The sequence below is a fragment of the Cimex lectularius genome, unplaced genomic scaffold, assembly GCF_000648675.2.
Source record: "Cimex lectularius strain Harlan isolate CLEC.00 unplaced genomic scaffold, Clec_2.1 scaffold41, whole genome shotgun sequence".
Lineage (NCBI taxonomy): Eukaryota > Metazoa > Arthropoda > Insecta > Hemiptera > Cimicidae > Cimex > Cimex lectularius.
The window spans coordinates 90,406-117,411 of NW_019393011.1; the positions used below are offsets into that span (position 1 = coordinate 90,406).

At 41.1% G+C, this 27,006-nt stretch overlaps 2 protein-coding genes and 1 non-coding gene across 7 annotated transcripts in view; all 3 read right to left on the bottom strand.

Moving 5' to 3' along the window:
- Positions 1 to 1,307: 1,307 nt before the first annotated feature.
- On the bottom strand, positions 1,308 to 6,686 carry LOC106665328 (gastrula zinc finger protein XlCGF49.1-like). Of its 2 annotated transcripts, none has more exons than XM_014391665.2 (3): positions 6,544 to 6,686; positions 2,249 to 2,342; positions 1,308 to 2,186 (listed from the first exon to the last, which is right to left on the bottom strand). In XM_014391665.2, the coding sequence occupies exon 3, from the start codon at positions 2,109 to 2,111 to the stop codon at positions 1,401 to 1,403; it is 711 nt and encodes a 236-aa protein (XP_014247151.1). In that variant the 5' UTR covers positions 2,112 to 2,186; positions 2,249 to 2,342; positions 6,544 to 6,686; the 3' UTR covers positions 1,308 to 1,400. The 2 variants fall into 2 exon arrangements, with proteins under 2 accessions (XP_014247151.1, XP_014247152.1); XM_014391666.2 differs by lacking the exon at positions 6,544 to 6,686 and adding an exon at positions 6,405 to 6,521.
- Positions 6,687 to 9,480: 2,794 nt separating this feature from the next.
- The window catches only part of LOC106665329 (titin), a 44,664-nt gene continuing 27,138 nt past the window's right edge, over positions 9,481 to 27,006 (bottom strand). For 3 of the 4 annotated variants that reach the window (XM_024229764.1, XM_024229763.1, XM_024229762.1), the window contains 4 exons: positions 17,543 to 17,671; positions 16,379 to 17,388; positions 16,105 to 16,310; positions 9,481 to 15,985 (listed from right to left, as the gene is read on the bottom strand). In XM_024229764.1, the coding sequence (XP_024085532.1) occupies positions 9,563 to 15,985; positions 16,105 to 16,310; positions 16,379 to 17,388; positions 17,543 to 17,671 (7,768 nt within the window). In that variant the 3' untranslated portion in view covers positions 9,481 to 9,562. The remainder of the gene's footprint in view (positions 15,986 to 16,104; positions 16,311 to 16,378; positions 17,389 to 17,542; positions 17,672 to 27,006) is intronic. The other variant, XM_024229765.1, reaches the window with a different exon arrangement.
- Positions 21,793 to 21,865, bottom strand: Trnad-auc. The gene has a single exon. It is a non-coding gene; the product is annotated as a tRNA-Asp (tRNA).

Genomic DNA, 27,006 nt, shown 5'->3' on the forward strand with positions numbered 1-27,006 from the left:
GTCCGTATTGAGTCCCAGTTCTCTTTTCTTTCTTTCTGGATGTATGCTGTGTTCTAGAGAGTGGGGTGTATATTTAATTATACACTCAAGATGGTGAAATGCTGAAATACATTTGATGGATCAACTCTGGCATACCTAAATGTGCCAGTGCAGGAAACGAATGAATTTCAGATTCATCAACCTGTGTTACTAATACTGTTGCTGATTTTATAACTATAGATTTCTTCTGTAAATACTGATATTTAAAGTGTTTCCTGTACAGTACTCTCATTATCCACAGGGGATAATGAGTACCGCAGATAATACGAATTTCAGGCTTAGAAGCTCTTCTAGGCTGCATTGTCAAAACCTATATGCCACAGAATGAAAATCCTCGCAAAAAAAGCAGCCTTGCAACATGCCATCCTGTCATGTACTTCATCATGCCATTTTGGTAATACAATTACAAAATTGCTGTTTTATAATTTTCAACGCGAATCTCTTCATTACACCCTAGTAGGTACACAACAATCCTTCAAGATTAATTAATATAATAAATTGACTTGCAAATACTGTTAGTAACACTGCAGCCTCTTATTCTCCAGGGGGAGGATACGTACCAAGCATCACTGCATTTAATATGAAACACCTCAAACTTCAGGCATCGTAGCATTTTCTTCTATCTGCATAACAATCAGACACTTCCTGTATCACGTGTGCTTACCATCAATATGTAGAACTTATGTACACGTATTTCAGGTTTTTTTTCAAATGGCATAAAAAAGATAAATTCCAAAGTTAGAAGTAGATTGTGATGAATCAGCAAAGTTTGCACTTTCAGCTATCTTAAAGAATATTGTTATAGCAGGAGGCTGCTTTGTCTGGGTTAGATGAGATTTTCAACTGCTGGACTTTTTTTTTTTTTTTGGAGAGTCCATTGTGTCTTTCAATGCTTAAACTAACAGAAAGATTTCTCCAGATTTTTCTAACGTTCAACCCTGTTTTTCTTCTATTTCATCCTCTTCTGTAATCGATTTGATGAGTTGTTCTAATTTTTCATTCATGAGTTCTCAACCACAGATGAGTAAAAGCGTGTATAATGAAAATCTATTGTGTAGCAGAAGGTATTAACTACATCTTTAGGATATGTAAATATTGTGAGCGAATATTTTTTTTATTTTGAATTTTAGTTCAAAGTTGTACATACTCAAAGATCTGAAGTTTATCAATCCCTGGTCTATGCATGCTTCAAATTAAAGGTGAGAAGAACGCTGAAAAAATAAATACTGGGACACAAAGATTTTGGATAAATTGATAAAATGACGTTGTAACAAAAATAAACAAATGAAAATTTATTATCAATACATGTGAATAATTTATGTATTCTTGACTTCAAGGTCCATTGGCATTTATTAAATATTTTAATCGTGTTTTTTTCTTAAATGCTTTTTTAAATAATTGGAGGTGGAACACATAAATAGACATTCGGTACAGGAAAAAGGCTTTTCTCCATTGTGCTTGGAAATGTTTATTAAATTTGCACACTGAGTGTCCTTATAGTTACATCCATTGGAAGAAAACCGTTTTTCCCTGGTGTGAATTCTAAAGTGAGATTTTAGAGAACCGGCACGCGCAGTTTTGTAACTGCATTCCGAACAGGAGTACGGTTTTTCACCTGTGTGAGTGAGAATATGTGTTTTCATCCGATTTGCGGTTAAACACTTGTAATCACAAGCTGGACAGCTGTATCTTTTTTCCCCGGTGTGCGCTTGCTTTACGTGCTTGCTCAGGTTGCTCGAATTAGAACACCTGAAGTCGCAATCGGGGCAGAAAAATGGTTTCTCCCCTGTATGAGATCTTATGTGGATCTTTAAATCCGATGACTGGCAGCATTTATAATCGCACAATGCACACAAATATTGTTTCCGACCGGTGTGCAACATCAAATGTCGTTTTAGACTTCCGATCTGTGAAAATTTATAATCGCAGTCTGAACATTTGTACGGCTTCTCTCCTGTGTGCGTTCGCAAATGAATTTTCAAATTTCCATTAGTTGTACAACGATAATTGCAATCCGGGCAAGAATACGGCTTGTCATAGGCCAGACTCATTATTTCTGGCCCACTGTCCATTTCTTTATGACTAGGAAGATATCACAGTACAATTTAACAATGGTAACATAATTACATAATTTCTCTTAAACACATCTGAAAAAAATACATACAATTAGATTAATCAATGTTTAACATAATTTAAGGTTTTTCCTTACCACGTTAACAGTTTGTTTAGTGACAATTTGGCATGATGCTTAATGCCTTCAGTAGAAATCTCTCAACCATTTTCTACTATTTATGGGATGGACCCTGTGGTAGAAATGAAAATAAGATTGTACATAAACATAACAAACTTTAAATAGACATCTGACAGGAATAAAAATGCTTATCTATACATTAAAGACTTAAAAAACAAAGTTTTTAAAATATTAATAATTAATTTGTAGTCTGTACATCACATAAAACATCCATTTTACAGATTCTCCTGGTCAAAGGTCAAAGTACCTTGAACCCTCGTCTATGACATCCAACAGGGAGCATGTAGTATGACAGAATTACTATAGACTTCCGATCTGTGGAAATTTATAATCGCAGTCTGAGCATTTGTACGGCTTCTTTCCTGTGTGCGTTCGCAAATGAATTTTCAAATTTCCATTAGTTGGAATATACAAAAGGCCTGTTTTTCTTTGTGTATATAGAGATTGAATGTATTTATTAGCGTAAATGTGTAGTGTGAGAGAACCGTTGGCAGAATATTGGTATTCAACGCTCACTTAGATTAGTTATATAATAATGTATAAGGAAGGACAAGAAGGAATGTTAGGAGAAAAAAATAACCCTACAACCAGTGAACCTGCTCTTGATGAACTGGACCATCTTGGCAAAATGGTGGTTGTTGTCTTGGGTACCAAAATGGGGTTCTGTCTGGAGGGTGACAAAAATGCAAATGATTTGGCTAAGGCTGGGACATCCCAACTTCCAGGCTTAACCACTGTGACCCTCTGACACTAAAAATTCAATTAAAAAAAACATGATTAAATGTAAGCAACAGCATCGATGGGCTGGATCGGCAGAGAAGCTCTCATGTGTCAAGAGCACTGTTGATAGGTGCCCTTTGGAGGATCTGACTCATAGAAGAAAGGTTATCCTCACCCGACTAAGGAAAGGTCATGTGAGGTTGACATCTAAGATTGCTCGATGTGCCTCACCTAACTGAAAGCTGCTATTCCTTGGCTTCATATAGAGAGTATGTAGGAATGCCACTCGATATGAGAATTACGCTTGAATGAGTATTTAGGCCCCCAGTTCCGATTCTTGGAGGAAACATGACTGATTTACTCTATACAAGATATCTTGTTTTGTGTATATTGAGATTGAATGTATTTATTAGCGTGAATACGTAGTGTGAGAGGACCATTGGCAGAATATTGGTATTCAACGCTCAATTATGTTAGTTATATAATAACAGGTGTAAAGGGTGATGGAGGAATATCAAGCATGCCACCATCCTCAGGGAATGGTATGTAAACAGGAAAGAATTTGGATTTAGAAACTGATTGCATTGGGGACTGAAATGATCTGTTGGTAGCCACTGGAGCGCAACCTCGATGGTTGGACAGATAAAACAAAGGTCAGACCCCAGACTACCAACACCCGGGGTAGGTGATTCTCACTTTTCATCTGTATGTTTGTAGATCTGTGTGCAGAGTTGAACTTACATACGCCAATAAATCCTGGTCACAGTAGCTATGGCCAGCACTGCCCTCAGAGAACACAGGTTAAGAGAAACCAGCCATTACTGGCACTCAATAAGTCAGATTAAGAGACGAGGAAGCCTTCAGACAAACTGAGAGGGTTCTCAGGATGAAAAAGAGTAGATAAGGCTAGGGTTGGGATAGATTGGTTAGAGTGAAACTGTTGGAATCGATAACGGATCAGTTCATTGACAAAAAAAAAAATGTTGAAGTCGTGGATAGTGAGGTTATTGATGTAGTAAGGAGCTTTGATGATTTGTCTAAGGACTTTTGATTGGAAGGATTGGACGTGTTGGCAGAACCCCACAGTTCCACTGTGTTATGTCTAAAGAGGTCGCAGTGAAGTCTTGTATAATATTAGTTTAGTTTTGACGGTCAAGTTAGAATGTAGTCCATTTGTGAGCTTTAGGAATGAGAAGTTTTGGAAGAGGGTTGATGTGAACTTTCTATTGGAAGGAATGGATGCATTGGATACTGGACGAATTGGCACAGCCCCGGAAGCATGAAAGTGTACTGAGTTAATTGAGCTTTGATGTCAAAACACATTCCAGTCTTTGTAGTTGTCCAACACTTCTGTTAAGTTGTCTTTTAAATCTTGTGTGAGGATTTAAACATCAGTCTGCCAGTTAGGTATAGTCCTAATTAAGTGGAAGTTGTAGTCTCTTGTTGATAAACAATGGAGGACAAGAACGTTTTTTATTTTATTTTATTTATTATTTTTTATTTAAATGTAAAAGTACACTGGGTACAGTTTCCCTTAAACAGTTTTCTCCTCCAGTTTCTGAAGGTGCCTTTGATCTGAAGGTGTTCTGGGATTTAATGAATAAATTCAAGATGAGCTGTTATTTTTTTTATGGCAATCCTTCCAACTTTTACAGATTTTAGGAAAGTAAGTAAAAACTTGATGTGTGTCTTTGTATGAACAACATATATCATTCACTGAGCATGACAAATCAGTCTGGACTGGGGCAAAAAGAATCCTTTCCTGTAAATTTTGTTTCTTCTTGATCATAAGGTCGGCACTTGGGCTGTTTCTTATCCAGCAAGACCTATGGTGCCCTTTATTGTTCTTTCCTCCCCTGACACCCTGTTTACACCATCAGAGGTCAAATTCTTTATCATTCATTAAGAAGAAAAAAAAAATCCTTAGAACAAACATTCGGCCTAATACTTTAGAAATTCTCATTCATAAAACCCAGTATAAAAACTTAAAAACCTCAGAACTCTAAATATCAGGCCCCATCATTTTGCTGCCATTACTTTGGCACAATTCTTGAAAAAAGTCCTGAAATACCTCCCTTCCTTGAAAGATACAATGTCATTACATTTCGTTGATTCTGGTTCAGATGACATCACTCCACCATTGAACAATGCCACAGGATGGTAGACATCATCGCATCGTCCTAGATATGACACAAACCTTCTTAATGTGGCATCTGAAAACTGCCTGACTTACTACCTCATCCTAAAATCCTATCTGTCAAGTACGAATCACATCCATCTCTTCCATCCACTGCACCAAACTGGATGTTCTGCAAGGCACCATTCTTGGTCCCATTCTCTTTCAGCATACAATTTCCTTCAGCAGACATCCCTTTCAATCCTGATACAGTACTCCTCACATATGCAGATGACATCGCCAACTTTTCAGTAAAATCAGACCTAGTAGTGGCCATCAGAAACTCCCAGGACCATCTCTCCTGTTTGGAGAATGCATGTAGGAAGATCAGACTCAACAAAACCAAAACCTAGCAAACAACCTTTGCCATAATGCCCCTCCTCCAATCTAGAACAACACTGTTCCTCTTCAAGCAAACAATGCCATCCCTGTTTTGGACTGAGTCCAAAACCCTTCATCCTGAACCCTTTCCAACCATCTTTCAAGATGTCTGTTGTTACTACAACTAATCTGGACAGACAGAATTTAACTGTAGTGTTCAACCAATGTCCCAACCACCAAAGAATTAACTCCAGTCCAAAATCGTCTACCCTACTTGGTATCCAAATGCTATTATCCACACAGAACATCACATCCAAATAGTCTTCAAAACAGCACATCTATACAAATGTGTCCATAAAACTTTGGACCCTCAACCTGAACCCTAGTGCAACACCTTTCATCCTGAACCCTTCCCAACAATCCTACAAATGCTTATTATTAATACAACCCCTCTGGACATACGGAATGAAACTGTGGGGTTCAACGAAGTATTCCATCCAATCTCCAAAGAATGCAATCCAAAATCTTTCAAACGATTGCCCAAGCTTCCTACTTCGTATCCAGATACGTTAATATTGGATATCTTCTATCCATACACAGAGACCTTCAGATTCCGTTACTCCTCGAAACCGCAAGTCAGTGCAGATGCTTCCCCAAATCCCTGAACCCTCACCCCATTCCCCTATTCCAACACCTTTAATCCCGAACCTTTCTGGACAGTCCAAGTCTCACAAAATACCAATGGCCTCACAGTTTCCTCCCTGGTGAAAACAACCTTTTACACTTTAGTTAACTAACAGCACACAGGTTTTCCGCCTTCGTATGATCAATAATTGACAGAAGTGATACTTTCTGCGATCATTGTCAGTCCATCATTAAGTATAAATGCAAACTTACCAATCTCATTAGCTGCTAAGCGTAATTTCAATTCATAAATAATACTGTACTGTTTGTAAAATTAAACTGATTTATATGGTTGATGAAATAAATGTAAAAACCTTCCAAATTGTAGGCAACTACTTGCAATTGTACTTACTAGGACGTACAGTCTTTTTTTTTCTTCAAAATTTTTAAAAGTCTATTCAGCCTTGAGCTAAACATCATTTATTTGGAAAATAATTGTGGTATAATTTCCTGGTAACAAGTTATCTCTTGAATGTAAACATTGGATTAAAATAATTGGGGAAGGTTTTTTTCTATATGTATGTGGACTCAACATGATGATGACGTAAGCGGAGCTTGGTGATTTTTGTTTTGTACTACACACTTTTCTCTTAAAAAGAAAGTGAAAAGGGCGAAAGAACTAATTTTGCAATTAGTGAGACAAAGCAAGAACATTTTTATATGTTATAAATTCTTAAAAATTATTTTCAATTGTGGAAGCTCAAGAGTGCGTAGTTGTCGAAAACCTCCAAATTCCGATGGATTGGAACCAATTTTTGTTTAAAAAACTAAAATCTCAAATAGCAGCTCTTATTTGGTAGAATTAATGCCAGGAGAGGTTGACACAAAAACACTTACTTTTGGGTCAAAGGTTGCTCGATGCGTCTCACAGAGGGAAGGGTTCCGTATCGAGAGCGTTTAGGAATGCCACCCAATATTGTGCTTAAACAGGCAGCGGGTATCTGGGTCCCCTGTTCTGTATCTTGGAGAAAACATGGTTGTTTCTCTGTACATATACTGACAGTTTTGCGTCCCGAGCATGTGTTGAGAGCGAATGTGTAGTGTGAGAGGGCCGATGGTCGAATACTGAGTTCCCAAACCTCGTTAGCTTAGTTATATAATATGTCTGAAGGGTGATGGAGGAATATCAAGCACTCCACTGCCCTAACTGAGTGAATGGTAAATAGGAAATAATATATTTAAGAATGAATAAGAGGTGAATGGATTTGGATCTAGGAACTGCATTTGTTGTGCGATGAATTAACGTAGATGTTGACTTTATCCGGGGCCCAACTTCCATGACTGGACGAAGTCCGAGGTCTGTCCCCGGACTGCCAACACCTGGGGTGATTCTCGAGGCCAGCCGGTAATTTATTGTAAATTATAAAATTGTGGACTGGTGGACTGCGAGAAGTGATAGGGAATAGGGTAAAAGAGGCGGCCACAGGCCTTCTGCAGCTTGACCTAAGCAGATCTATTGTGCTCTATTTTTTAAACCACTGGCCAGCTTTAGGTAGTTAATCGACCTCCATAGCCTCGCCAGTAGCTCCTTAGTGTAGAGTTAATTAATTTATGTACCTGCTTTCTAACATTTGATTCTCAAGCAGAACCAGAAACTTTCAATATGGCGTTCGATGTAAAGTTGATGGATACGTCCCCCCATCGCCAAAGCTGAAAATTTTTCTGTACAACCACTTTAAAGGTCAGTGCAGAGGGAGTTCGGCACAGAATTTGTCAGCTTACAGGCCTTATAAATCAAAAGAAAATTCAAATAATCGTCAAATAAAAAATATTTCGGATATTACATTAAAATCAATTTTAATAGTGTCAGAAAAATATGCTTACTCCTCGGACGAAGGGATCTGACTCAAAAGCGTTCGCAAACCATTCGAAAGAGGACATAAATTATTTCGTAAATATTTTGCAAACGAGCTTTGAGCAGCAATAATACAAGTGCTAAAACCTAGGATGTTTTTCCTAAAGTTATCGAATCGTATAAACAATTATGCAGAAATGTAATAATACAGAGTATAGTAATCATTTAGTGCATAGCCGACTAGAATAAAATTTTATTTATTTAGAAATCGTGAGATGCGGTCTGGTGTGATGTAGGTTTCGGAAAAACATTTTCTTTATCGTGCCAACTCGGCACTCTCGACACGACACGCAAGAATGGCACAATTACACAGAAGACAAACACTTTGAGCCCTGAAGATGATCTCAATAAAGATCGAAACGTTGGGACGAAAAATAAAATATTTTTACGAAACCTACATCACACCAGACCGCATCTCACGATTTCTAAATAAATATCGATTAACGGTCACTAATCACCACACATAAAATTTTATTAGGTATATATTTTAACTCATGTTAAACGGTTCACAATGGAAATGTCGATCGATTGTTCCAAAACAAGGTCCTTTAGAAGTTATTACAGACAAATTTTCGGTTGACATTATCATACGTTTGGAGACATGGATGAACCCAAATCAGAAAATTAATTTCCTAGGTTTTCAATTTGTGCAATAGGTCAGAAAGGACGGTTATGGAGGAGTAGGTGTGCTTGTTAGGAAAAGTATATCGTTTCTACCTTTTAAGATAAATTGCGATATAGCAAACGTAATTAATTCAGCGATACAGATCCAATCGAACACCTCGAACACCTTACCTTTTCACATCACATCAATTTATAACACCGAAAAAAAAAGTTGGATCTCAGGATTGGGATTCTTTTTTAAAAAGCTTGCCTAGACCTTGCGTTTTCGCGGGAGATTTAACGTACATCACGTGGTATTTGGGTCGGAATGGTCCGATGCCAAAGGTCGCTGCTTAATAGATGCTTTAAAAATTAAATTCTAGTATGCTTAAATGATTGGTCCCTGCACTAATCCGTCGATTAAGGCGCACAAGAAAGTCTGCAGTCGATTTAACCATTTTAGGTTCAGACATTTCTACAAAAGCATCATGGCATATACTGGATGATCCAATGGGTTTTGACCATTCTACTGAAAATTGACGTCGTTGAAGTTCCACAAGTGGTGTCTTCCAACCGCAAGTGGAATCTAAAAAAAGCTGATTGGCTTAGTTTCGAGAAGTTTTCCCGTGGGCTAGCTGAAAAATTAACTTTTGAGCAATTTTCATATGAATCTTTCATATGAATGAAATGTCCTGTGTCTAGTGAAGATAGTGAAAGCAGAAATTTGTAAAAAAGGTGTATAAATTTGCATAGATTCATATTTGTAGGTCATATAGGTAGGTGTTAATTTATAGGTTGGTTTGAAAGGATAAGAATTATTAGATTTAAAGCAAAAATATATTTTTATTCAATTGATTAGTATAAAGCTATGATATATAAATAGTAATAATTCATTAATAACATTGACATGAAATCAGACTTTTTTGATATAATAGCTGTGTTTAGCGGTATCACGAGTATGCATAAATTTTCCTTTGTTTTCCTGTTTGGGTGAGATGTATGTAGCAGGGCATGGGCCGGTGACGCGGGGTACGTATTCGTGTTTATACGAGGAAGCTATGTTATGTTCGTTGCCTAGTGTTATACTCGAGGAATAGTTAGACCCTCTGACCCGGGTTACTTTTTCAGCTATGACGAAATTTCCGTAGTTTTTGGCTTCGCTACCGTAACTTTTGCTTTCAGTCTGTCCATAGAATTTTCCGGCTCCGGTGTTGTGAACGGCACAGTGGGACGAATCCATCCTCCCTCCGGAGGAGGAGCGATCCGTGTGAGTGACTCCCTGCCGGTGGAGAGTGCTCAAACTCTTCCTTTCCTGCGAGACGGGAGCGATGTACTGTCCGTCCAAGTTTTGGATGCTCTTCCTCTGTATGGACGCGGTGGATGAGCTGGAAACGTTGTGCAGCGATTCGGAGGATGTTTGCACCGCTTTTCTGTGCAATACGGAATTGGTCAAGTCGCTCGTAGAACCGGAGATGACATTTTTCCTGTGGTGGCTCTTGGAAGAGTAAGTCTCGGGTAGCGGCGGTTTACCTTCGAGAGCGTTTATGAGTTCCTTGCTCGTCTGATGGTGATGGTGGTGATGCTGGGATCTGTGTTCAGACACGTTCGAAGATTTACTTTCCACGTTATGAGACCAATGCTGCTCTTCTCGTTGCGAACGCTGTGATCTTTGACTGGCAGACCTCATATCGTTGAAATTGGCATCTTCTTTGTGGAACCTCTCGCTATAGGTGCCTCTTTCATTTTGACGGACGTTCTGCTGTGCGACAGTAGAAGACTTGTTGACGACTTGAGTCTGCTGGTTGACGGAGGACGACGACCTAACGTTTTCGTTAACGTCGTTCTGTACGACGGTTCTCTGTTCGGTGACCGTCGCGTTTGCAGCTTCCCGGTTGGCATCGTGTTGGATACTCTTGCCTGCAGTAGTCACCGTCGTTTTCGTAACGTAAACGACAGTTCCGTCCTGAAGTGTCTTCGTTTCCCTCGTTACATTAGTGCTTTCCTTGACGTCTCTGTCCGCATGGCGCTGAACTGCATGCTGAGTACTTTCGTCGACGCGTGTCGACTTTGTGGTTGAATCGTAAGCGGAAGATTTTTTGCTGACATCTGTCTGTCGGTTCGTGACGGTATCAGACACGATTTCATCCTGTCGCTTAACAACCGAGGTATCCGTCTTAACCACTTTCTGCTTACTGGTGTCCGTGGTGTCGTAAATGATCGTTCGAAACGTTCTGTTGTTTGTAGTGGACAGATCCATTTTCCCTTCTCCTACCTTGAGAGAAGACTCGTACCTTTTAACTTGCATTCTTTCTCCTCTGGCGGGAACGAATTGCGATCTCTGGGTAGTCTCTCTGTAGAATTCGCCTTCTCCTACGGTCAAATTGTCTTTGGGTACTCTCACTTGCGCCCTTTCTCCTTTGACATAGGTTGGTTTAGTTTGTGGACGTCTCTCGAAATCTCCTTCTGGTTTCAAATTATCTTCCGGTTTCACTATCTTTTGCCGTTCGGCGGGGCGGAACGGCGACTGACGACGTTTTTCGAAGTCACCTTCGGGGAAGAGGTTGTCTGGGTGCTTGACGATCGGAGCTCTACCTCCTGGGCCGACCGGAGATTTACAGGGTCTTTCGAATTCTCCTTCGGGCCTCAAGTTATCCGGATGCTTGACTATGGGAGCCCTCCCGCCGGGGCCGACGGGCTCTTGTACCGGCCGGTCGAATTCTCCTTCCGGCCTTAGATTGTCCTCGTGTCTAATCGGTTTAGGCCTTTGTGCGGCAATATACGGTTCCGTTTTTCGCTTTTCGAAGTCGCCTTCTGGAAATAGATTATCCGGATGTCTGACGATGGGAGCCCTGCCTCCCGGTCCGACAGGTTCTTGAGCCGGTCTTTCGAATTCGCCTTCTGGCCTAAGATTGTCCTCTGGTCTGAACGGTTTCTGCCTCTCAGCAGGAGAGAACGGATAAGTTTTTCTTTTTTCGAATTCGCCTTCTGGAAACAAATTATCCGGATGTCTGACGATGGGGGCCCTGCCTCCCGGTCCGACGGGTTCTTGAGCCGGTCTTTCGAATTCGCCTTCTGGCCTAAGATTGTCCTCTGGTCTGAACGGTTTCTGCCTCTCAGCAGGAGAGAACGGATAGGTTTTTCTTTTTTCGAATTCGCCTTCTGGAAACAAATTATCCGGATGTCTGACGATGGGGGCCCTGCCTCCCGGTCCAACAGGTTCTTGAATCGGTCTTTCGAATTCTCCTTCTGGTCTTAAATTGTCTTTGGGTTTCACCATTTTGGGTCGCTCGGTCGTCGAATAGACGAAATCATCACTAGTCTTTTTCGTATAAAATTCACCTTCTGTTTTCAAATTGTCTTCTCGGACAATTACTTCTGCTCGTTCACCACGAACGTGATTGTATTCAGTTTTACTGGTCATATCCACGAATTCACCTTCGAGATGAAGGTTATCTTCGTGGCGTTTAATTACAGCTCGTTCGGCTTGTTTTTTGCTGTAGTCGTCTCTTGTCCTGGAAGTTTCAATAACACCTTCCATTTTCAGATTATTTTCATGTTTTTTAATGACCGATCGTTCTGCTGTCTTGACATTATAATCATCCTTTCTGACGTTGTAATATTCTCCGGTTAATTTCAAATTGTCCTCTCTGACAACAACATCAGCTCGTTCACCTCTCACTACTTCGGTTATGACTTCTCTTTTAACAAATTCGCCTTCTGGTTTCAGATTGTCTTTAGGCTTGACTACTGGTGCTCGTTCGCCCTTCTCGACGATGACTATTTCTCTCTGTGCGAATTCGCCTTCTTCAGTTCTTAAGTTGTCTTTGGGCTTGGTGACGGTAGCCCGTTCTCCCTTGGTAACATTATAATCGTCCTTACGGTATATTTCGTAGAGACCTTCTTGTCTCAAATTGTCATGATGCTTGATAATTTCGGATCTCTCAGCGGTTTGGTACTCTTCGATTATTCGTTTAACGAACTCACCTTCCGGTTTCAGGTTATCTTCATGCTTGACGACCGGAGCCCTTTCACCAGGCCTGTATCTTTGAACAGTTCGTCTTTCGAATTCTCCTTCCGGTTTCAAGTTATCTTCAGGCTTCACTTGTTTGGGCCTTTCAGCTGGCCTGTATTTTTCTTGTGTCGGTCTTTCGAAGTCTCCCTCGGGTCTCAGATTATCCTCTGGTTTAACTTGTTTAGGTCTTTCTGCTGGTCGGTATTCTTGTGGTCTACGCTTTTCGAATTCACCTTCAGGACGGAGATTATCATCATGCTTCACAACAGGTGCCCTTTCTCCAGGCCTGTATTTTTCTTGCGTCGGTCGTTCAAATTCGCCTTCCGGTTTGAGGTTATCTTCAGGTCTAACCTGTTTGGGTCTTTCAGCTGGTCTGTACTGTTCATGGGTTGGTCTTTCGAATTCTCCTTCTGGTTTCAAGTTATCCTCAGGTTTAACTTGTTTGGGCCTTTCGGCAGGTCTGAAATCTTGAGGTTTGCGCTTTTCAAATTCACCTTCTGGCCGGAGATTGTCATCATGCCGAACGATAGGTGCCCTTTCACCAGGCCTGTACTTTTCTTGTGTCGGTCTTTCGAAGTCTCCTTCTGGTCTCAGATTATCTTCAGGTCTAACCTGTTTAGGCCGTTCAGCTGGTCGGTATTCCTGAGGTCTGCGTTTCTCAAATTCACCTTCTGGACGAAGATTATCGTCATGTTTGACGATTGGCGCCCTTTCTCCAGGCCTGTACTTTTCTTGAGTTGGCCTTTCAAAGTCTCCTTCTGGTTTGAGGTTATCCTCAGGTCTAACCTGTTTCGGCCTTTCCGCTGGTCTGTATTCTTGTGGTCTGCGCTTCTCAAATTCACCTTCCGGACGAAGATTATCATCATGCTTTACTTGTTTGGGCCTTTCGGCTGGCCTAAACTTTTCTTGCGTTGGTCTTTCAAAGTCACCTTCTGGTCTTAGGTTATCTTCAGGTTTAACCTGTTTGGGCCTTTCAGCTGGCCGGAATTTTTCTTGTGTAGGCCGCTCAAAGTCGCCTTCTGGCTTTAGGTTATCCTCAGGTCTAACCTGTTTCGGCCTTTCTGACGGTCTGTATTCTTGCGGTTTGCGTTTCTCAAATTCACCTTCTGGACGAAGATTGTCATCATGTTTGACAATTGGTGCTCTTTCCCCAGGCCTGTACTTTTCTTGTGTCGGTCTTTCGAAGTCTCCTTCTGGTCTAAGATTATCTTCAGGTCTAACCTGTTTAGGCCGTTCAGCTGGTCGGTATTCCTGAGGTCTGCGTTTCTCAAATTCACCTTCTGGACGAAGGTTATCGTCATGTTTGACGATTGGCGCCCTTTCTCCTGGCCTGTATTTTTCTTGCGTTGGTCTTTCAAAATCACCTTCTGGTCTAAGGTTATCTTCAGGTTTAACCTGTTTGGGCCTTTCAGCTGGTCTGAATTTTTCATGCGAAGGTCGTTCAAAGTCGCCTTCTGGTTTTAGGTTATCCTCAGGTCTAACCTGTTTCGGCCTTTCTGCTGGTCTGTACTCTTGCGGTCTGCGCTTCTCAAATTCACCCTCCGGACGAAGATTATCGTCATGCTTTACTTGTTTTGGTCTTTCAGCTGGTCTGAACTTTTCTTGAGTTGGCCTTTCAAAGTCTCCTTCTGGTTTTAGGTTATCCTCAGGTCTTACCTGCTTCGGCCGTTCACCAGGTCTGTACTTCTGTTGTGTAGGTCTTTCGAATTCTCCCTCTGGTTTCAGATTATCCTCAGGCTTAACCTGTTTGGGCCTTTCTGCTGGTCTGAACTTTTCGTGAGTCGGTCTTTCGAAATCACCTTCCGGTTTTAAGTTATCTTCCGGTTTGACTTGCTTCGGCCTTTCTGCTGGCCTGAATTTTTGTTGTGTCGGTCTTTCGAATTCTCCTTCTGGTTTCAGATTGTCTTCAGGTTTAACCTGCTTCGGCCGTTCACCAGGTCTGTACTTCTGTTGTGTAGGTCTTTCGAATTCTCCCTCAGGCTTCAGATTATCCTCAGGCTTAACCTGTTTGGGCCTTTCTGCTGGTCTGAACTTTTCGTGAGTCGGTCTTTCGAAATCTCCTTCTGGTTTTAGGTTATCCTCAGGTCTTACCTGCTTCGGCCGTTCACCAGGTCTGTACTTCTGTTGTGTAGGTCTTTCGAATTCTCCCTCTGGTTTCAGATTATCCTCAGGCTTAACCTGTTTGGGCCTTTCTGCTGGTCTGAACTTTTCGTGAGTCGGTCTTTCGAAATCTCCTTCTGGTTTTAGGTTATCCTCAGGTCTTACCTGCTTCGGCCGTTCACCAGGTCTGTACTTCTGTTGTGTAGGTCTTTCGAATTCTCCCTCTGGTTTCAGATTATCCTCAGGCTTAACCTGTTTGGGCCTTTCTGCTGGTCTGAACTTTTCGTGAGTCGGTCTTTCGAAATCACCTTCCGGTTTTAAGTTATCTTCCGGTTTGACTTGCTTCGGCCTTTCTGCTGGCCTGAATTTTTGTTGTGTCGGTCTTTCGAATTCTCCTTCTGGTTTCAGATTGTCCTCAGGTTTAACCTGCTTCGGCCGTTCACCAGGTCTGTACTTCTGTTGTGTTGGTCTTTCGAATTCTCCCTCAGGTTTCAGATTATCCTCAGGCTTAACCTGTTTGGGCCTTTCTGCTGGTCTGAATTTTTGTTGTGTCGGTCTTTCGAAATCTCCTTCTGGTTTCAGATTATCTTCAGGTTTGACCTGTATGGGTCTTTCCCCAGGTCTGTACTTCTGTTGCGTTGGTCTTTCGAAGTCACCTTCCGGTTTAAGATTATCTTGTGGTTTAACCTGCTTTGGTCTTTCAGCTGGCTTGAACTTTTCTTGTGTAGGCCTTTCGAAGTCACCTTCTGGTTTTAGGTTATCTTTGTGCTTTACAATTGGTGCTCTCTCTCCTTTTACCGGCGACTTTGACCGTGGCCGTTTTACAAACTCACCCTCCGGTTTCAAATTATCCTGCGGTTTCTGTTGTACCGGCCTTTCTGCAGGCACGTATTTATATGTGTTGTTAGTCGTTTCAAAGTATATTTCGCCGTCTTGTTTGGTCCAGGTCCTACGTCTAGTCGGTTTTTCGCGTTCGACTGTTTTTTCGGCAAAGTCCGTTTTGCTCGAGGTTTCAAATGTCATGTCACCTATTGTCGTCAGATTGTCTCTTCGTTTGGTCACTTCGACTTTGGTGAATGTATTATAATCAATAAAATCTGACTTCGTGCTTGTTGTGCTATCGAATTTTCCTGTTTCCGTTATTATAGAATCTACGAGCTTGCGAGGTTTTTCCCTTTTTACTGGTTCATGTTTAGGATAGTCCACTCGGTTGACTGTCGTCTCCTAAAAAAATAAAATAAAAATAAAAGTAAAAACAAATGTTTCATCTTCTTAACTTATTTTAAATGGAAGATTTTCGGTTTGACATTTTGAATTAAATTTTTTATTAATGGCAAATATACCTCTATCGTCCCTTCACCGACTGTCAGGTTATCCTGACGCCTCTTCACTATCTGAGAACGTTCATTGACATCCAGCTGCTTGAATTCCGATCTTGTGGTAGTTTCGGTGGTCATGTCTCCTTCTAGCTTGGTCCATGTATTTCTCCTGATAAGCCTTGGGCGTTCTGTGGGTTCTCCGGTAAATTCTAATTTACTTGTGGTGACGCCTTGAAAGATAATTCAGGTTATATTGGACATTAACTAAATGTTAATTTTAGAACAATCTATAACTTACTTGTGAATTCACCATTTGTTGTTAAATTATCTTCCGGTTTCTTAGTCGGAGCTCTCTCACCGACCAAAGCAGCTGGTTTTTTAACAGGTCTTTCGAAGTCACCTTCCGGTTTGAGGTTGTCAGGGTGTCTGACTATCGGGGCACGTTCCCCCGGTCGGAACCCTTCGGGTTTCGGCCTTTCGAAATCCCCTTCGGGCTTCAAATTGTCGGGATGTTTCACGATGGGAGCTCTCTCTCCCGGATGGTAACCGTTCGTCTTGGGTCTTTCGAAATCTCCTTCCGGTTTCAAATTGTCTTGCGGTTTGAATGGCTTCGGTCTTTCTCCAGGCCCGGTCTTTTCCTTTGTGGGTCTGTCAAAGTCGCCTTCGAGTTTGATGTTATCGGGATGTTTCACTATCGGCGCTCTATCACCCGGGCGATACCCCTCTGGCTTCGGCCTTTCGAACTGTCCTTCAGGTCTCAGATTGTCCGGGTGCTTTTTGACTGGAGCCCGTTCGCCGGGCCTGTAGCCCTCCGGTTTGGGTCGTTCGAAATCTCCTTCCGGCCGCAAATTATCTTGCGGCTTGATTGGCTTTTGACGTTCCCCAGGTCCTACCTTTTCTTTTGTCGGCCTGTCGAAATCCCCTTCTAGTTTTATGTTATCTGGGTGTTTGACTATCGGCGCTCTATCACCCGGGCGATACCCCTCTGGCTTCGGCCTTTCGAATTCTCCTTCAGGCCTGAGGTTGTCAGGGTGCTTTTTGACGGGGGCCCTCTCGCCCGGCCGATATTCTTCTGGCTTGGGCCGCTCGAAGTCGCCTTCCGGTCTAAGATTGTCAGGGTGCTTTTTGATGGGGGCTCTCTCTCCGGGCCTGTACTCTTCCGGCCGAGGGCGATGGAACTCGCCTTCGGGAGCGAGGTTGTCCTTCGGCTTTTTAATCGGAGCTCGTTCTCCGCGAGTGGCATCGTATTCCCGTTTCCTCTCCGGTTTGTAGTCGCCTTCCAATTGGAGGTTATCATCGACTTTAAATCTAAAATCGATATTACCATTGTAATTTCTATTAAAAAAAATACAACATCAAGAATATTAAATAAACCAAGAAGCAGTATGTTAAACTTGGTAATGTCAAGCTTCAAGATAAGTTATTTATGTTCTTTAAAATGAAATTTTCAATCGTGTCGTACCCTTGAGGTCTCTCGATATCAGAAAGCTTATACGCCGGGAATGCTTCCTTGGTTTGCGTAGTCGGTTTGAAATCATCTTTCGGTTTCAGCGGGCTTTCCTCAATGACTGTGTGCCTGCATTGATGACGTCTGAAACACACAACAACGTATTAGCAATAGCTTTGTTATTGTTACTTTCTGTACCAAAATATACACATTTAACAGCTTATTAGTAGCGATCAATAAAAGATCTGGCGGGAACCAGTCAGACCACGGTGATAAGGATGGGGGAAGAGGAGCCGGCCATTGCTGGAACTCTCAGTGTTTAAGGTTGTGTTAGGAGGTCAGAGGGCCACTGCCTTTTTAGGGTGGACGCTGAAGAGACGGCTTTAGCTAGTAGAAAGGTGTCGAAGGAGAACTTGGAATGGAAGTCGTGCGATCGGATCATATCCGTCAAGAATGGGATGTCTAGTTCTTTGTGGATGGCTTGGTTAATGACATAGAAGGGAGCGATGATGATGGGACGGAGGACTTTTGATTGAAAGGATTGGATTCTTTGGATCTTGGCTGGCTTGGCTGAACTCCACAGCCCGACTCGGTAAGTCAGAATCGGTCTATTTAGTGTCTTGTATATTGTTGGTTTCTCTGTACTCATTGTGCATTTGGGTCCAAGTAGGCGTCTGAGTTGTCCGTATCTTCGGTCCAGTTCTTGTCTTTTTTGTTTTATGTGTACGTTCCGATTACCTTACTGTTTATGTACTCTGGAGAGCAGGTACTTCTTCTAATTGTGAGTCACGTGCCGGCTTTTTTGTTAATTTAGCATGATGCACCACCGAGTGCACCAGTCGGTAATAGGGTCTAGGTGTTATTGGGTTACTTTTATTGTAAGGATAGGGTCAAAATGTGAGGAGAGTATTGATGTGTCGTCCGCGAAGGTTGTGAGGGTGTATAGGTATGTCAACGGTGTATATTGTATAGAGGATTGATCCTGGAATTCTCCCTTAGGGAACGCCGGCATTGATGTACTTGATGTCTGAAAATTCAGAACCATTCCCACCTTAAACCAGTGATTCGAGAGGAACTTCAGGAAGAGATGGTAGGTGTGAGGAAGAATGCTTTTTAACATGAAAAGGTGGCCGGGTTGCTATACTGTGTGAAATCTTTCTGTGACATCTCGAAAAACTGCTGAGCAGTAATGCTTATTTTCTATGGCAGAGGATAATGTGTCGACTACTCGTATGGAGTAAATTTATTTTTTCATGCTATATCTCTGGGATGGAACTGTATTTCATGTACTAGGATTGCCGATTATTACAGTGTGAATTTTGTACATTTTCATTGTATATCGATAATAAAAATGTCCAACTTTTGACTACAAGCAAATTATGTGAAACCTTCGGAGGGTGCAAAATATGACGAACCCAGTAAATGTTGATCTCTGTAGAACCAGTTTGACCCGTCCAGTCTACAAATTTCGGAAAACTGTTCGGAAAAGTCGAGCCGGATCGGAATGTTTGCCCCTGGCCGTCGTCCGGACAACGCGACGAGCGCGGAAGAGACGAAATCGGGTCAGGCCATCACCCCTTCAATAAACGCGCTTTCAACTGTGAACAGTTTACAACCGAAGCCTTTCACTGGCGTGGTCCAATTAATTTTCCGTGTTATCTTTTGTATTCCCCAGGTCTAAAGTTGTTAAATCGAAACCTACGAACGCTTGGGATAAATAGCTGCTGAATAAATTAAACCGGATGTTTCCGGTTCGCAAGTAGACCGGGTTGGTCTGGTGCACCTTGCAATTCGTGATCTGCAAACTGAACTTACGCAATAAATAAACGACTAACTGCCTTTTCAAATGTTTCACTTTCCCTCTTTTTATTTCGAAAAGGGCAACATTTATTTACCTATTTTTATTTTGGTTTTAGCATAATAGTCTACCAGCTCCACCATCACCGTTGGAGAAGTCAGCGCGTTCTTCGCTACTTTTAAATAGGCCTTAACTTCAAAAATGATTTGCGTTACCGTAAGCCGTACGCTAATTTCACGCAGGAAATATTTTCGACCATTTTTGTTTACCTTTCCTCGTAACTTTGGTCAAACGCATTTCGCCACGTTCAATGGTAGGTTTTACCTCGGATAAAAAAAAAGGTATGGGCAGACAAGGGTAGTCGGAGACGATCAAGCTACAATTAAACTCCGGTTTGTCATGTTTGGTCCGCATACTTTTGCTAATGGCCTTATTTCAGACAAGTTTGATTGGATTGAACCTACAGCTTCGTGGCTTCCGCACATTTTGGTTTGTTAAACCTGATTTACAATCTTCAGTGGTGGGCTAGTTCACAGATAACAGCGAAAATGGGCAGATCTGGAAGTTCCGAGATGATCAAGCTACGAGTACATAAGCTCAGTTTTTACGGCCAGCGAGAACGAGCAGATCAATTTTTCTGAAAGTAACAAACAGACTGACCATCAAAATTGGCCAATCAGCGAGATAGGCAAACATGCATAACCGGAGATGACCTGAGTACAAGTTTCCAATCATTTTGGTCTGTCAAACCCGATTCGCCATCTTCAGTGGTTTTGTACTCAGATAAGGCCAGCGAGAATGAGCGGACCAATTTCTTTCAAGTAACAAACAGACCGACCATCAAAATTGGCGAAACAGCGAGGGTAGGCAGACCTGCATAACCGGAGACGTCATGACTACACGTTCATCACATCGTAAACCTCAACAATTACAAATCAACAATAAATTGTTTATAAGCTGTTGTTATCTTGAACAGCTTGTTATCATTATTATATTACAGTTCATCATCAATAAGATCATCATCCTCATGACATTAGAATGTACTAGAAAATGAGGTGGAAAACAGCAGAAGTGTTTCATGTTGATTACGAAGTATTTGAGTTTGTTTTCGTCATGCACACAAAAATTCAATTTATCTCCATCCTCTTTGTCGTCCAAATTCTATTAAATATCTGTAAAGGATGCAATAACCGAAATTTGTCGAACTCGCCAGGAATCGAGGTAAGGAGTTGGATAATCCAACATGATTTTGGATAGTTAAAGCGAATTGATGTTCTTTCCGTTTTGACGTCATCGGCCTCTGGGCATTCGTTTAGCTTTTTATCATGACGGGCACTCCTTCTTCAATTAAACCGGCGGACGGCGATATATTTTCCTTCTTCACTCTCTTTCCGGAAAAAAAAGATTTACTAAACCCCCGACGATAATTGCCGCAAAAGATTTTAAATGCCCAGCTCGTTTATTATGGCCTGTTTTGCATAATGATACGCTTTATCGAAGGATGTTTAGCATTCGAGAATATCTCTGAAGAATCACTTCATCAGAATTAACCCACGTTTTTAATGCAATTGGAACAATGGCGACACGAGTGACATTTGTGGTTTGCCAATTGTCCTGCCGGCTGTGCGATAACGGCTCAAGCGGAGCCATCAGATCGTCGTGTCGTCTGGCCCAACCGAGAGAAAGTGCAACGGGCTTTTCAATTAAATATGACGCAAAGCCGTCGAAAAGCTTCAGACCGAGGAACTCAGACTCGGCGATAATCAATCGACGATTTAGTTCATTACGTTCATAAACAACTCAATTGGCCGGAGCTAATTCAGACCTGATACTCGCGACTCTACTTTAACTAGGGAGTAAGGGGTATGATTTTAATCCTGGAAGGATAAGGTAATAAAATTGTGTAGTTTTGGACAGGTAATATGCCTTTTAATTGCCGTATTTTCCATAAATGGGCCGAGTCCGCCTTTTGGCGTCTTGAGCGTCTCCTTGACTATTAATACGGCCCATTTAACAGGAATAGCACGAAACTGCTATTATCCACTTAAAAAACCGCGGAAAGCGACGTCTGCCAATTCTCTCGTTACCTCTAATGTATTTTAATGGATTCACGGCCGAGCCTAAGTCGCGTTTAATTTTCAACTTATTTGCACGCCAGGAGATTTGAGAAACTCCCAGATGGCCGGAGATGTTCTACATTCGTGTTGTCGATAATGAGCAGGTGTGTGCGTCCACCCAATTCCACCCTGATCCGACAGCAATGAGGATAAACCAGCCCAATTTTGAGCAGGCGACAATAAAATTTAGAAAAGTGAAACTGTGCATTTCTTCAAATCAGTCTCTCATACTAAAAAAAAACCTTTGTTAAAGATTAATCCATTTACGTTTTAGTGGTCAATTGTCCAAGTTACTTCTTTTAATTAATTATTCTTTCTATGTAAGGTCTTGGTCGAGATAAAAAAGTCAGTGTCACGAGCGGGATTCGAACCCACGATCTTCGGCTTGATACGCCGCTACTCTACCAATTGAGCTATCGTGACTTCGATCCACTCGGTCACCAACTTCCCATCTCAACCCAACCTTTCAAATTTTATCTCCTTTTTGCCATTTTTGAAATGTCGTGTATACTTTTTGATTCTCGGCGACAAATGAAGTGGCCACGGGGAGCTGTTTAGTGAAGTTATACTTTTTTTATTTATTAAATATTAATTCATTTACGTTTTAGAGGTCAATTGACCAAGTTACATCTGTCAATTAATTATTCTTTTTATGTAAGGTCTTGGTTGAGATAAAAATTTGTTAAAGAGTTCAATAATTCCACAACAAAGTGGCTTTCATCCATTTAGACCAACAACCACCAATTTAACAATCAGCTATTTTTATCATTTTCTTTTCGAATCCACGACTCTCTTCGGAAATGGTTTCATTCTTATCTAACTGACACAAGCGGAGCTGTAAAATTATTTACTCTCCAAAAAATATTTCGTTTCTTCAGATGTTCCTCAAGGCTCACTACTTGGTCCTTTCTTTTTTAAACTTTTTATAAACGATTCCTCTTGTTTCCCACTCATTTCAATTTGCACTCTTTGCTGAAGATCACAAAATTTTAAAGCCCTTAAAAGGGAAAATAATTAAAATATTGAACAATATTCCGTCCCTTCTGAAGTTCCTCAAGGCTCAATACTTGGTCCGGTTTTTTTTAAACTCTTGTTAAGCTTGTTTATAAAAAGGATTCCTCTTAGTTTCAGCTTTTTTCTTGTATTTAAGGTCACTCGGCCTCACAATCAGGCTGGCCACGGATCAAAAGCTTAGATGGCAGCGACACATTGATGCCGTCGAGGTAAAGGGAAGGAAAGTAATAACATTATCAAAGTTCATCGGTCATTTCAGGTGGGGAGCAGACAGGGAGACCCTCCTGAAAATAGTTGACTCGCTGCTGTGCTCGATTTTATTTTATGGTTGCATGGCCTATTTTTCAGCCTGCAGAGGCTCGATTGGCTCTATTATCTCAGCTCGGTTAGAATAAGCCCGTTGGCAGCCGTAGTGCTTTTGTTGGAGAGATACCACGAACTGGAGCGTCTCGGTAAAACGGTGGTTGTTGTCTGTGTAGGTACCTGGACATGTGGAGGATAATGACAAACCGGACGAAAAGCCCCTGTGACTAAAATTGCAATAAAAAACATCATTAAAAGAGGGTGGCAGCGTAAATGGGCCGAATCGACAGAGAAGCTCTTGCCTATCAAGAGTACAGTCGAAGGATGGCCCTCGGAGGATCTGACTATCACTGAGGGTCATCCTCACCGTCTTAGAATAGGTCAAGCGAGGCTGACACACGGACACTTACTTCTACGCCAAAGCCCGTGAATGTGTCCGACATGCAGAGAACGGTTGTTCGATGTGTCCCACCTACTTGAAGGGTGCATCCGTTGGCTCCATACGAGAACATGATTGCCATCATATTTGATAATTGTGCTTGAGCATGGCAGCGGATACTTGGTTCCCCTGTTCCTATTCTTGGAGGACACGGGGTTATTCTATTGTATATAGTGTTAATAATTGTGTATACCTAGTTTGTATTGAGCGTGAATGTATTTATTATCGTGAATATACGTACAAGCGTATATTGTGAGAGGGGCGCTGGCGGTATATCGAGTACCCAATCGACCCTCAATAGGTTAGTATAATATGTGTAAAGAGTGATGGAGGATTATCGAGTACTCCACAAACCGGTATGTAAATAGGAGTGAATGTATTTAAGAATGAACATGAGTACGAATGGGTTTGGAACTGCATGCGTTGGGTGCTGAATTGACCTAACTGTTGACAGCACCCCCCCCCCCGGAGGCCAACCACGGTAGCTGGGCAGATAAGACTGAGGTCTGCTTCTTGCCAACAGCCGCCGTGGGTGATTCTCGAGTCTGCAGTCAACTGTAAACAGTAAAAGCTGAAATTGCCGGTGGACTGGCTCTACTCGGCACATGTTTGTATGTNCCCCCAGTAGTGGCCTTCAGAAACCTCCAGGACCATCTCTTCTGTTTGGGGGGGATTCAAGAGTGGTTTAGACTGAACGAAACCAATTCCAAGGAAAAAACAGTAAAAGCTGAAATTGCCGGTGGACTGGCTCTACTCGGCACATGTTTCTATGTTGGTACGTACATGTGCGTATTTGAGCCTTTATAAATCCAAAATCTAACTTTTTTCCAGACTTTGTAGCAGTAAAGACTTTTTAGACCAATTTGGCAAGTAGGATAACCTCCTGAAATACCGACGTCTGTTCACGGGATACCCTGTATATTAGTGATTTTATAAGCCATTCTGGAAAAAAGCTCGAGCGCCGAGTTACAATAAAAAACTGGAAACATTTCACCGACTGAGCGATTTTGATCCGATTCTTAAAAAGAGTCTTTCTTCTCATCTCTATTGTACATATTACTTTTATTATATCATTATATTGTTTACGTTTAATGTGTTCCTATAATGCAATTTTTTTAATTTCATTAATAATATTCCTTGTAAAAGGTATATAATTTGTAATTGGGATTTTGCTCGCGGAATAAAATAATTCTTCGCCTGAAAGAGACAGCTGACGAAGTTGCTGACAGAAACGTTCAATTAACTTCGCCTTCAAAGCAAACACTAATCGGACACTAATAATAGTTTAGAAAATACAAATATAATAATTAACTAATTAATTAAAAGTAATCTTGTACAGTAATTAAAACATTTAAAAGTAAACAGATTGATTGTTTAATGGAAGAAAAGGACAAAAGTTAAATATACCTTAACAGCTTTTAATAACGATTTTACTCTTACTCTTTCTTTTGGATGTAATGAAGGGAAATCGAAGAAGGGAAACGATCATATGCTTCATATCTATCTAATCAAATTGAAACTGAAGGATGACTCTTGCCGAGAAAGCCCCTCCGCCCAGATGTCACCGCGTTTTCCAAATTTCCACGATGACCATCCGTCATGGCCAATTTCGCCTTGGAGGAAAGAAGGAGGCGGAAAATCGGACCTCGCCTTCGAGGAAATTGGTTTTGAATAACACGAACACGAGTTCGGTAACAATGGGCTCAAAAATTGCCCATTTGTTCGACAGAGAATAAAAAGGATTTTCAGCCATTGTCGCCTTGCCGTTTGTCATTGGCCCCGATTTTAAATATATTCCCCGACGTGGGGATGGATGAATCAGAGTCAACAAGTCTCAAGTCGCCCACCTTGTGCAAATATCCTTCGCCGTTTGCACGGTACGTCGCTTTTTACGGATAGTAAAATGTCAGACTGCCTTAATAAAATTACGACCAAAAGGTTTGGGGCCGAGTGACTTGAATCGGAACTCAAAGCGTTTTCAGCCGCCTAGTGAAATTATTAAATTAAATAAGGGCAATTGTACAAAAATGGCCCAAAAAAAGTTAAATAGTTCATGGGGATCTAAGTTCAAAGGTAGAGATTTTTGATAGAAAGGCACCCTTCAGTTTGAATAATATGGTCTACGGATGGATCAAAGACAGAACAACAAAGTGTAGGGGTAAAAGTACCCAATTATACCATAGCAACCCCTGGACTTGTCTAAACGATGTTCCAAGCTGTGGTTCCAACCAATTAAGTTCAGGCATCCTTTTCATCCATAAACCTTATTAGGCGCGTGTCAATTGACTTTCTTTTATTTTTCGAAGACTTTATTGAGGACGTTCAGTAAGCATTATTTCAAAATTGGTCGCTTTTCCCAAGATCCTATGTGTGGAATTTTTCAATTAATTTTCAACATTGGATAAGTACGCTACGATGAATTAGTTGCATATTGGCGAAAATGTTTCATCATTTTCCTTCTCGGTGTGGCAATCTACAGTGTATTTTTGCCGATTTTCCCCCTTTCATATATAATAATCGAAGTTTTTCATCTTTTCCAGGATTCGATTGTTGTTCGGCCAACAACTAGTTGGATTAATCTATTTTTTAACACAATAGCATCGTAAAAAAAAATTAAGTATTTCCTTTCAAACAGGCTTAACTGTTGGGTGTCGCGGACTAGGGGTCAAACCCCGTTGCAATACATATTTCATACTATTGTCAATTAAAAAGCGATGTGCTACGGCGAGAGTCGAACCCAGGACCACTAGCGTGGGAAAAACGAGACGGCCATTCAGTCACGTAAACCGGTAGGTAACCCTAACCACTCGGCCACCATGTTTTTCCTCTTTTCAAATAGAACTTGAAGCGGTTTTATTTATTTTTTAAATTATCTAGAACGTTTTCAGAAAGAATTGTGTTAAAGAAATGCTAATCGCCAGTCGGCTGAATCAGCAAATAAGAAATATTTGTACAACAATTGTTGTCGAGACTGTCTAAGCAAAATAACAACTCGGAAGCTTTTGCATTTGTGACAAAGATTTTCCTATTTGTTATCGTTTATAACTGTCCTGTCATTTTTTTTTGTGAAAAAATAAAAATAAAATAAACAACGTTGGATATTCATGTTTAGGAATTTATAAAAGCTCGGGATGTTTCAACAAATTAAGTCATTGCTCTTGTTGTTGTTTCTTTGTGAAATACTGGTGAGAAATAAGATTTGTTTATATATTGACCCGTTCTTCCTGCTTTTGTAAAAGACCCAATACAATTCACCGGGAAGATTATAGAAGTACATTTTCTAAACGATAAATGTGATAAAAAAAGAATGCAAAATATGAACACGGCCTGTTTAGTTAAATGATGTCATTTACCACGTGTTAAATTCTTCAGCGTCTATATCTCCTTATTGTCCGTCGTTTTGTTTCCTATTTTAAACACGTTCCATTATAATGCACGTCATCAACGTAATCAAGTATGCCGTTATAAAATGGTTAATTTACTGAAACAACCTCTGAAATTTTCCTTACCACCATTTACATCTGTCCTTAGAAGTTAAAACTACCTACTGCCGTTTGAAACGATCAATGATAATCTGAAACCTAAAACACCTAGGTTTTTTTTTTTTTTTTGGCGTTATGAACTATGCATATTAGCCATGTGACAATTCGTATGTGTTCAAATTTGGGGGGGGGGGGGTTATTTGAAAAAAAGGGCCAGAGGCGACGGTGGGAATCGAACCCACGACCGCGGCGTGAGAGTCTCTCATGCTAACCACTCGGCTACCGCGGTCCCCTAGGTTGCCGTTTATCATTTCTCCCTCCTCTTA